General features: G+C 43.3%; 1 protein-coding gene across 2 annotated transcripts in view; it reads left to right on the top strand.

Annotated features, from left to right (window-relative positions):
- Nucleotides 1–1,954, top strand: part of CD276 (CD276 molecule) — a 34,604-nt gene extending 32,650 nt beyond the window's left edge. For both annotated transcript variants that reach the window (XM_068275741.1, XM_068275739.1), the window contains exon 8: nt 395–1,954. In XM_068275741.1, the coding sequence (XP_068131842.1) occupies nt 395–420 (26 nt within the window). In that variant the 3' untranslated portion in view covers nt 421–1,954. The remainder of the gene's footprint in view (nt 1–394) is intronic.
- The last annotated feature ends 9,249 nt before the right edge of the window (nt 1,955–11,203 follow it).

Below are 11,203 nucleotides of genomic sequence, written 5' to 3'. Positions count from 1 at the left end.
TTTAAAAAAAAGTCATTTTAGGAGGATAGATACAATTGGTTTTTTTTCATTAATTTGTTTTCACCTCGGATGTCCTTTAAGTACTGTTGCTATACAGTATTTGTATTATCATACAGTTAATTCTGCAGTAGAGTGTAATTTTTTTTATTTACTATTTGATGTTTGTGTATGTTAGCTATGCACAACAGATTTGCATGTATGTATTTCTTTTCAGCGTGGTGGTAAATATTCAGTACTGAGACAAAAAGGAGCTCTGCTGCGTTACACATGCGTTGCTGATCAGACAACATGATCTGTGAACAAGGTGTACCAATAATGAAAGCACAGGATTTTTCCCCGAATATTATTTCTTTGTTATTCTAACCTCTGCAATTGTCTCTCCTTGTTTCTGCAGGTGAAGACACATCCTCTTTGGAGTGAGCATATGAATATGAATGTAGCAATGTTCAGCATTTTCAGCTTTACTCAAAACACACTGGACTCGGTATGGGAACATCAGTGGACTGTTCACAACCATGACAAGGCATGCGGTAACTGCCTTCCTGTGATCTAACGTGGTCCATTTTCTACACGAGTTTTGTTTCAAAGCATAGTTTCATTGAAGAAGACAAAGGCTACACCTGTTTTTTTGTGAACATTGACCTTTTCAGCTAGAAATTGGTAACTCTTTGTACATACTCTTCTACGGCCAACTCAGCAGGATCTACTCCCAATACCTCCTGTGATCAGCTAGGTGAAAAATCACTAAACCGCTTGTGTACAGTACTACCGGTACTTGGACCTGCTCACCTTCTTGTTTCATGAAAAACTGGGTCAGATATCTATTTGTTCCAATTGACATTTTGACTGTTAGCACCCTTTTACACTAAATACGTTTTAATGCGTTGCAATGTGTTGCGTTTTAACTTTCCATAGGGGTGCATTGTGGAAAAGCTTCATGCAAGAGTCACAGTTGTCTTTCAGTTTTCTGTGTGCGTTTTTCTGCATGCGTTTTCTGGACACCACGTGTGTTTGTATGCAGAAAAACTTGTATGTTTTTACACAGCAGCTAATGTAATTGATAGAGTAAATTGCAGAATTAACCTGCAGGATGTCAGATATTTTTTATGTGTGCAAAAAACACATTAAGTGTGAACTAGCCCATTGATTAACATGAATTTAAATCTGTTTTTTTTGTACAGAAAATGAGCACAAAAACAGTTAAGTGTATGCCCTGCCTCAGTTTTTCAGCATATAGTGTAAAAGAGAGTCCCTAGGGAAACAAACTTTACCTTACACATCAGTTGTCCTTTCAGTTATAACTGACAGCAACAAATATAGTGGAAAAGGGCCCTTAGGTAGTCTCAAAGCTGCTGCGTGTTTTATTTTGGACATGTGACTGACACAAGTGTGAGTTCACAGATAGCAGTGTTGAGCTGCATGCACTCAAGGTTACTCTTTTCTAGCTGTTAGTGGAAAATGTGTTCAGTAATCAGTCTATGGCATTACTATCCCTACATGCAAGGGATTGATGGTCAGTATCGCAAACACTGTCTGGATGTAAGAGTATTTGGTGTAGAAAGGTTTCTACTTGGCATAAGTAAAATAGCACCTTTTTAATACACAGAAGCCAGCAACATGCCTTCCCATGCATTTTTTTAAGTTGTCCGCAGAAATTTTTTTATATATTGTAAAGTTCCAAAGTTTTTGTGCCGATAGTGTGATGTAAAATGTAAGTTACTGCTCCCCATACTTCTGCTGGTCCAGAAGTGTGCATGGGAGTACACTGAGGGTATTCTGTGACTCATAAGTAGCAATGCTGTGCCTTTTGTTTATTTTGCACATTCCTGTGGCAGTGAGGATTGATACATGTATCTGTCACAGAGCCAAAACTAGAAGGGCTGTACCAGTTTCTTACTGTTTGAACTTGTGGATTTATTGTTTTTTTTTTCTTTCAAATAAACGTTTATTTTAATGGATGTCTCACGTTTGTTTGTTTTTATATACAATATTAGATATGATCACAACAATGCATTCACTCAGATTGGTGCTATCCCACCTCAGGTATTGTATTTGTCCATTGCATTGTTATTGTAATATATATTTAGTCTATGTTTAATTTTATTTCTGATTTAATTTATTTTTATTAGGATTGCTAACATTTATTTTCATGTGAAAATGCTACTGCATAGCATGGCTAACTTGATTTTAGAGATTCTTTCTCTCATCATCCTCCAGGACAGCTCCTCCTGAGATTATCATTGATCCCCTCCCCTATGGAAACACATGCAAATGTCAATTAATTAAACAAATTAGCTCCCACTACATAGCCAGTTACCTCCTGTGCTTCCCCAGTTCTTCATTGTTTCCAGCTCACCCATGGCTCACTGCAGTTTGTTTGTTGTTTTTGACTGTAGGGGAGCTTGTTTGCACCTATAGTGGAAAGATAGGACATATTTTCCTCATGTGCAGGCAATTCCTGCTTGGTATGCGGAATGGACAGAGAGTGATATGACAGGTGTTTTTTATTCACTCCCTGTCGATCTAACATGCTCTGGAGTGAGTATGTTCTATCCTCCCTCATGGCTGCCCCTGATATGGTGTCCTCTGAACACATGTAAGCTGCTGACAGCTTCTCCGCATGGCTGCCTAAGGTCGGCAGACGGAAGCTCCGCCAGTCCAGGGCGTCTATTGGTGGTGCCAGCAGGAAGGTTTCCTTTGACCGTAGGGGCGGCGCTGAGCACACGAGGACGGCATTTTAAGCCGTTGAGCACATGTGGGGCACCAGAGGCTGTCAGAAGCAGATGGAGATGGAGCAGTCTGATTCCTCCACTGCGGACAGCGATAAGGTACAGGCTGCAGACCCTGAGTAAGCAAGCACTCAGCCACAGGTACCTCTCTATCTCCTGTCTCTCACTCAAATGTGTATTATGGTTGTGATGAACAGGATTTCTAAGCTGCACTATGTGTTATGCAGCGTAGCTTTTAAAAGGAGGTTCCCTTTTAAACAGTAAGATCAGGAGCATCCCTCTCAGGGGGGATCCCAGGCGACAGTCTCGGCTGTCAGGCAGCAGGTCTCCTGGCGGAGCTCCACTCCACCTCGGTGGTTGCGGAAGTTCATCTGCCTTGAAATGATTGCACTGATGCAAACTCATGGGGGCGTGCGTTCCATGGGAGCTCCCAGTGGAAGTCGCTACTCGGTAACTTCCGCTGGCTGTGCGGCGTCTATTCCAATAGACATACTGAGAGGCATCAGCAGCTACTAGCAGCCCCAGGCTGACGCTCCAGGACCCGCTGCTCCCTCTGCCATCACTTTGCGTTTTGATGTGTTATATTGCACTGCGTTATGTGTCTTGCGGTGCGCTGTTTTCGTTGCATACTGGTAGAACGAAAATGGCGCATGCATCACATTTATATTAAAAAAAAAAAAAAATTACTGAGCATGTGCAAATAGTCCAGTGTAGCTAATAACCAAGAGAACGCACAGCATGTAGCACTTTCTAAATGTTGCTGTACATTACAAACAACGCAACATGAGCACTGTGAATGTCACACATACGTTGGGGCCATTCACATTACAAACGCGGACGGCCACGCATGCGGAACGCGACACATGCGAACGCACGCCATCAGCGTTTGTATGCGTTGCGTGGCTGATCCCATCACTGAAAAATGAATGGGACAGCCGCGCGTTTTTGCAAAGACCACGTGCAGCATGCGTCCCCAGACCGCACTGGTCCGGAACGCATGCAGTGTGAACATCAGACAGTGCACTCTATGCACTGTCTGTCGTGCGCGTCTGCCTCCTGCATGGGTTTCCAAAACGCAGCTGGAAACGCGTGCAGTGTGAACGGGCCTTAGTCTGCGTTATTACTTTTTATAACGTGCAACCTTAGCGTCGCACTGTGAAAGAGCCCTTATGGGTTACCTAGCGTTCCCAGGATCTGTATGAAAGATCATGATAACAATAGCAGCCTTTTCTATCAATACAGAAGATTTTTTTTTATTTTTCTAGCTATTTTCTAGACAATCTTCTGATAAGCTGCAAAAAGGAAGGAAGCTCCTAAGATCATATTCCGTTTGTCTTACAACGCTGAAGCACTTTAAGGAAGATTCTGAATCTGCAGATATCTGAAATAGAGTTTTATGGGTAGGTCACTAGTTGTGACTCGACAGATCTCATGTTGCCGATAAAGAATAGGGATTCTCAAATCGAAGGTACACATACACTGCTGGGAGTAAAATCTGTCACAGTAAGACAAGATATGTGGCTCCTGGGAAGATGTTCATCCGGTATCCCAACTGTAGCTTGAGCAATATACAGAGTATTTTTCTACAGTGTGTGCAGAGCGGGTAGTCAGAACAGGCAGAGGTCGGCAACGGAGCGGTTTCTCAGACGGACAGAGTTCGGCAACAGAGCGGGTGGTCAGGCAAGCAGAGGTCATCAACAGGCGGGCAGTCAGACAAGCCGAGGTCAGGTTTCCGGGAACAAACAAGCAGGCAGACAACAAGTCACGGCACGGGAGTACACACTAGCTGCAATACTACAGCAAGGTGGCAATGCACTCTCCATACTTAAATAGGCATCTTTGGCGCGCACGGCATGACGCGCGCGCATGCGCACCGCACAACACGCCGCGCGCATGCGCAGATGCGGTCACGTACGCGCACGCCTAGACGCGCACGCGCGCGCCCGCCACACAACGCCTACGCCAGCGCCTCCAGACGCCAACGCCTACGCCGTGCGATGCAGCGCACACTGGTGAGCATCGACAGGTCGCCCCGCCGAGACCCACCAGGACGACCGCCAGTATCCGTGCGTACTGGCCGCCTCCTCTGAACAGGTAACTGACCGTGACAAGGAGCTGTCCTGGAGGATTCGCCGAAACACTACTACCAGTAAGTAGCTCGGCCTTTCAGCGCTACATTGGCTCTGAAATTGTTTCAATACCATATTTTTCACTGTATAAGACGCACAGTTTCTCCCCCAAAAATGCGGAGAAAAAGGCTCTGCTTCTTATATGGCAAAGGCAGGGAATCCCTTACTTCCAAACGCCCACCGCCATCAGGGATTATGTGTCTGGCTGCTCACTGCTTGTCTATCCTCCCTCCCCCTTATGTCTCCGGGTCCCCCATGCAGTCAGTGGCAGCAGCGTACCCTCTCCATAATGCCCGCGACGATTAAAGACATCTGTCTCCTCTGTGCAGCTTCCTCCAGTGCCGGCTTCTAATGGCAAATCATCAATGACGCATCATTAGAAGGCGGCACTAGAGGAAGCCGCACAGGAAAGCCGGGTGTCTTCAATCGCCACGGGCATTATGGAGAGGGTACGCTGCTGCCACTGACTGCACGGGGGACCCGGAGACATAAAGGGGAGGGAGCATAGACAAGCAGCGTGGAGTCAGGCACAGAATCCCCGATGGTGGCGGGGAAACATGAGGACACAGGGGTGAGACCAGAGGGTGCGGGGGTGAGACCAGAGGGCGCGGGGGTGAGACCAGAGGGCACGGGGGGAGACCAGAGGACACGGGGGGAGACCAGAGGACACGGGGGAGACCAGAGAACACGGGGGGTGAGACCAGAGGGCACGGGGGGGGGGGGGGGGGGTGAGACCAGAGGACACGGGGGTGAGACCAGAAGACACATGAGGTACACAGGAGGACACCATTTGGGGGAGGACATGTACAAGACACTCCTGAAATATGGATGCACCAGGTTTCGTTTATATTTGTTTCCCCTGTTTTTTGGCCTCTAAACCAGGGTGCGTCTTATGTTCCGGAGCGTCTTATACGGCGGAAAATACGGTATATGATATATTTATGGTAACATATATGTTTAAACTGAGCCAAATACAGTTCATTGTCTGACAAACCGTGCCATCTTCTTTCTTTACCCCGGATCATTATTCTGCTGCTACTGTGGAAGTACCTTGTCCCAGTTTGCCTCCCCCACTTGCTACTGTTCTCAGGAGCTATACTCTCGCTCCATACTTTCCCTAAGTTACCATTCACTGCTTCCCTGCAGCAGTGCAAAGGATACAGCGGAAGAACCCAGATGGTCTTACAATCCTTAACACTCCGCTGGTGTGACATGCACACTGATGTCATCACACATGCATGCATCTACCATGGATGATGGGCTGGTGTCAAACTGGGCTGATATGCACCCCAGGAGCATGTGAGGGCAGAGCCAGGACAGGGTCCTCCAGCACCCAAGGCTGAGACACCAAACTGCGTCCCCCAGCCATCACACTCTAATCACTATTAGACCAAGAGACACACCGGGGCCCCCTTTACCCCAAACATCTTAATCTCTAGTTATCTGGCTTGCAGTCGCTGCCATTTATCCCCTTTTCTTATTTCTCTCTGCTTTAAACATAATAGAGGAATGATAGCTGAGTGAGTTGTGCGCCCCCTCCTACATTGCGCCCTGAGGCTGGGGCCTCTCTCGCCTCTGCCTCAGCCCAGCCCTGTGTGAGGGAGGGTGGTGCAGCTAAGGAGACCACAAAAATGCTCCTTGCTTGGCTGCTAAGGTTTCCACTTCAATTTAGTATGATAACTACCTGCACAATCTGTTCATAGTCTACAAAATCTGTTTGCTTTAACACTACATAGAGGTGGATAAAATTGGCCAGCGATTGGCCATTCAAAATTGGATGTATGTATGCACCCTAAAGATGGCCACACACCATGCAAATTTTTACATTTGTTTTTAATTCAAGAATTACAATCAATTTTTCTGATTGATTGTAACATTTTAAAAATCTCAACAAAAGTGCCACACGTGCTCAATTTTCTCCCAAGTATGAAAAGAATTGATTGAAAACTGAAAAATTGCTTAGGTCTATACATTAAGAAATTGACAATTTTCCCAACACCATTCAATTTTTATAAAATTTAATCAGAAAAAATCCACACCTCCTGAATGACTTATATTTAAAAAATGGGAAATTCCATCAGGTTTCTCGAACAAATCAAAAATAAAAAAGCTTTTGATTTTTCTGTACAACAGATTTTTTGTTTTTATTGAATTGCCATAAAATTGCATTTTGTTGTACCGTGTGTGGCCACCTTAACCCATTCAGGTTCCGTCGTTTTCACGTGAGAAATGTTCACCTCCCATTCATTAGCCTATAACTTTATCACTACTTATCACAATGAACTGATCTATATCTTGTTTTTTTCGCCACCAATTAGGCTTTCTTTGGGGGGTACATTTTGCTAAGAGCCACTTTACTGTAAATGCATTTTAACAGGAAGAATAAGAAAAAAATTGAAAAATTCATTATTTCTCAGTTTTCAGCCATTATAGTTTTAAAATAATACATGCCTCCATAATTAAAACTCACGTATTGTATTTGCCTATATGTCCCGGTTATTACACCGTTAAAATTATGTCCCTATCACAATGTATGGCGACAATATTTTATTTGGAAATAAAGGTGCATTTTTTCCATTTTGCATCTATCACTATTAACAAGTTTAAAATAAAAAAAAATATAGAAATATTTCATTTTTACATTGATATTTAAAAAGTTTAGACCCTTAGGTAAATATTTACATGTTTTTTTTTTATTGTAATGTTTTTTGTTTTTTTTTATAGTAAACATTTTATTTGGGTAGTTTTGGGAGGGTGGGAGGTAAACAATAGATTTATAATGTAAATGTGTGTTAATTTTATTTTTTTTACATACAGTAGTAGTATTACTTTTTGGCCACAAGATGGCGGCTATGAGTTTGTTTACATGACGTCACTCTAAGCGTAACACACGCTTAGAGCGATGCATGGGGGAGGTGACAGCCAGAAAAAGCACAGCTTCCGAGAGAAGTTGTCGCTTTTTCAGCGGGGGAGAGGAATCCGTGATCGGGCACCATAGCCCGATACATTAATTCCGTGGCTACCGAATCCGCGGCCTGGAGTGTGCGTGCACGCGCGCGATCGGCCGCGGGAGCGCGCATGGTTCCTGGATGTAGTTTCTACGTCCAGGAACCAAAATAGGTTAAGGTTGCTGCAAAGATCGCCTTAAAATGCAAAAATGTGATGGCACCAATTATTGCAGAGCTGCTAACCTCTGTCCATACTGATTCACCTGTATATAAAAATATATATGCAAATAGAGGCTCCAAAAAGACATTCTATAAAATATGGACCCGCTGGTTATCTATGCTCAAAATCGACATGTAATGGTATTAAATATTGGAATTGATCTATCAATGTATAATTACGCTGTTGAACAGACTAGGTCACCCTTTTTTTTGGGGGGGGGGTGGAGCAGGAGTGATGGGGGATAGATGGCGAACAGCGTTGCACTGCATGAAGTAGTACAATGCTTGCAGTTCAGTTGATTCCAGATAGATTTCTGCTAAAAGATATCAAAACTGATTTTGCCATGTATTGTAGGAATGGATCACTATCTGATCGAATTCCATTCAGATAAGGGTTGAATGTGGATCTGTCAGCTCTACATATTGGGCCATTTGTCCTATGTATGGTTAGTATAAATTGGCTTTAAATGCATCTGTTGAGTATACATGCAGTTTTATTAAACATATCTGCAGAGAAAGCACACTGCTAAATAAAGAAAAAAATAATAAACACACTGCTAAATAAAGAAAAAAATAATAAAAACAGATTTTTCATTTGAAGTTAATGGGAAGTCTGTTGCAGCAGATTTTCAGCAATGTATGACTTGGTGATAGAGGTGACAAATGACAACATATGTCTGCAATGCAAAAATATCAAGGCTGGTAGCGATATGTTCTTTTTTTTTTTCTGTAGCAATATTTAGTAAATCCACTTTCACACATATGCTGTCACAAATAGAAAAACTGAAAAAAACACCTTTATCTGTTATATTTAGGAAAGAGTCTGATGTGGCGATATATCTATCAACTTGCCACAAGCATGCCAGATTGATGATTTGACTGATTTTGGGCCATAATTGGTCAAATGTATTGATGAGATATGCTGGGAAATCTTGGGATGATGTGGTTGATCGGGTATAGGGCAGTTACAGCATGCGATAATCACAAACGATGAATGCAATGGAAAACCCGGGCACTGTCTCCTCAAATGTTTTATGTACAGTATAAATGCATGGGCACGGGGGGGGTTTAAAAAAAAAAACATTTTGGGGGACGTAGCTGAGGTTTGCGAGGCAGCATCACATGGCTGACTCGCAAAGATTTTATGCTGAAATGATTCAGGAAACGGCCTGCGGAGTATGGACAGCCAACAGATCTCTGATCAGAGCCGATCACAGAGAGATTTTTCTCTTGGTCGAATTTATCCATCAGCACTAGATGCATGGGCACCCTAATACATGTGAATAAATACTTAGGAAGAAGAGGACTCTTCTTTTAGGGTATAGTACTACAGGAGATCTGATTAGCTTTCTCTTTTATAGATGGAATAGATCTTAGAAAAGGTTCAGCTATCCTGCTGTTCTCAGTTTCTGTAGCAGAAGGGAAAACATTTTCAGTAGAAGTCAGTTGTGTGAGGTGTTTAATAAATGCTGTCTTAGTTTATGGACACATTTTCCATGTGGTACGTGGTCAGCCTACCAAAGCGTTGACACTGTCCTCTTTCGTCTTTCCTTCCCCAACCAATAATTTGTGCTTTGAATGCAGAGATTTTATCATTAGCAGTGAGTCCAGTGGTGTTTTCACCTTGAAGTGACAAATTCAGTGTGTTCCGTTTTCTGCATATATTGGCTAGGTAAGCAGTGTCCTGTATTCTGGCATCACTAAACAGAAAATCAATAAATGTCTACAGCCTGGCTCATATTGTGTGACTAGTTGTATTAGTACTGACTTCATTACAGTAAATCTCCAGGCTCACAGAAAACATGTGAGAAACATGGAAGAGATAAAACTGTTTCTCTGCCCTTGCAACCTAGAGTTACACTTTAACCCTTTCTTATGTCCGAAATTAACACGTCCCAGTATATGCACAATGCTGAATGTAGTTCCACAAAGGAAAAATGGCTGCCGGTGGTGGGACTGTTGCCAGATAAAATCCGGCATGGCTTCAGCATCTTAAAGGGGAACTGAAGTAAGAGGTATATGGAGGCTGCCATATTTATTTCCTTTTAATCAATACCAGTTGCCTGGCAGCCCTGCTGGTCCATTTCTCTGCAGTAGTATCTGAATAACACCAGAAACAAGCATGCAGCTAGTCTTGTCAGATCTGACTTTAAAGTCTGAAACACCTGATCTGCTGCATGCTTTTTCAGGGGCTATGGCTAATAGTATTAGAGGCAGAGGATCAGCAGGGCTGCCAGGCAACTGGCATTGCTTAATAGGAAATAAACATGGCAGCCTCCATATACCTCTCTCTTCAGTTCCCCTTTAAAGGCAATCTAAAGTGAGAGTTATATCGAGGCTGTGATATTTATTTCCTTTTAAATAATACCAGTTTCCTGGCAGTCCTGCTGATCCTCTGCCTCTAATACTATTAGCCATAGCCCCTGAAAAAGCATGCAGCAGATCAGGTGTTTCAGACTTTAAAGTCTGCATGCAGCTAATCTTTTCAGGTTTTTGTGAGAAACCTCTGATCTGCATGCTTGTCCAGTGTTTATCTGAACAACATCTGATCTGCATGCTTGTTCAGGTGGCCACGCATAACGTCCCCGCTTACATGCAGAAGTTAGTCTAGTGATATTACCACCGACCAGCGGAAACTGGATTAGCGTTGCGATGGGAGCAGTATATAGTATATTTAACCCCTTAAGTACCAGCGGTCTCTGCCCCCTTAAGGACCAGAGACCGTGGTACAAGAACGACGGAATCCCGACAAATCGCCGCATGCCGGGATCCTCAGGACATTGGCCTCAATTCACTAAGCTTATCTCCTGTCTTTAATAACTCTTCTAGAGTTGTTACCATGGTGATAAGGCATGTAGTATTCAGGAAACATTTTACCTCAGGCAAGCCTAAAGTTAACTCTTCCGTCTTTAAGTTAACTCTCCAATCCTTAAAATAAAGGCTCATACACACATCAGACTATAGTCTTTGGAAAATGAAAGATCACAGACCAATCTTACCACCCTTCATGTAGTATGAGAGCCATACTCTACACAGTCTTTTCTATGGAGCTGAACTCCACATCAGAAAAAAATCTTTGCAAGATGCTGCACACAAAGATGCTGTACAGACACAAAGGATCAGTATCTGCAAAAGATCTGTTCCTGCCAAAAATCCATTCCTGCAAATTGCAATGATA

Source organism: Hyperolius riggenbachi, chromosome 3, assembly GCF_040937935.1.
Source record: "Hyperolius riggenbachi isolate aHypRig1 chromosome 3, aHypRig1.pri, whole genome shotgun sequence".
Classification (NCBI taxonomy): domain Eukaryota; kingdom Metazoa; phylum Chordata; class Amphibia; order Anura; family Hyperoliidae; genus Hyperolius; species Hyperolius riggenbachi.
The sequence above is the reverse complement of the archived record's forward strand: the minus strand, read 5'-3'. Positions and strand labels throughout refer to the sequence as shown.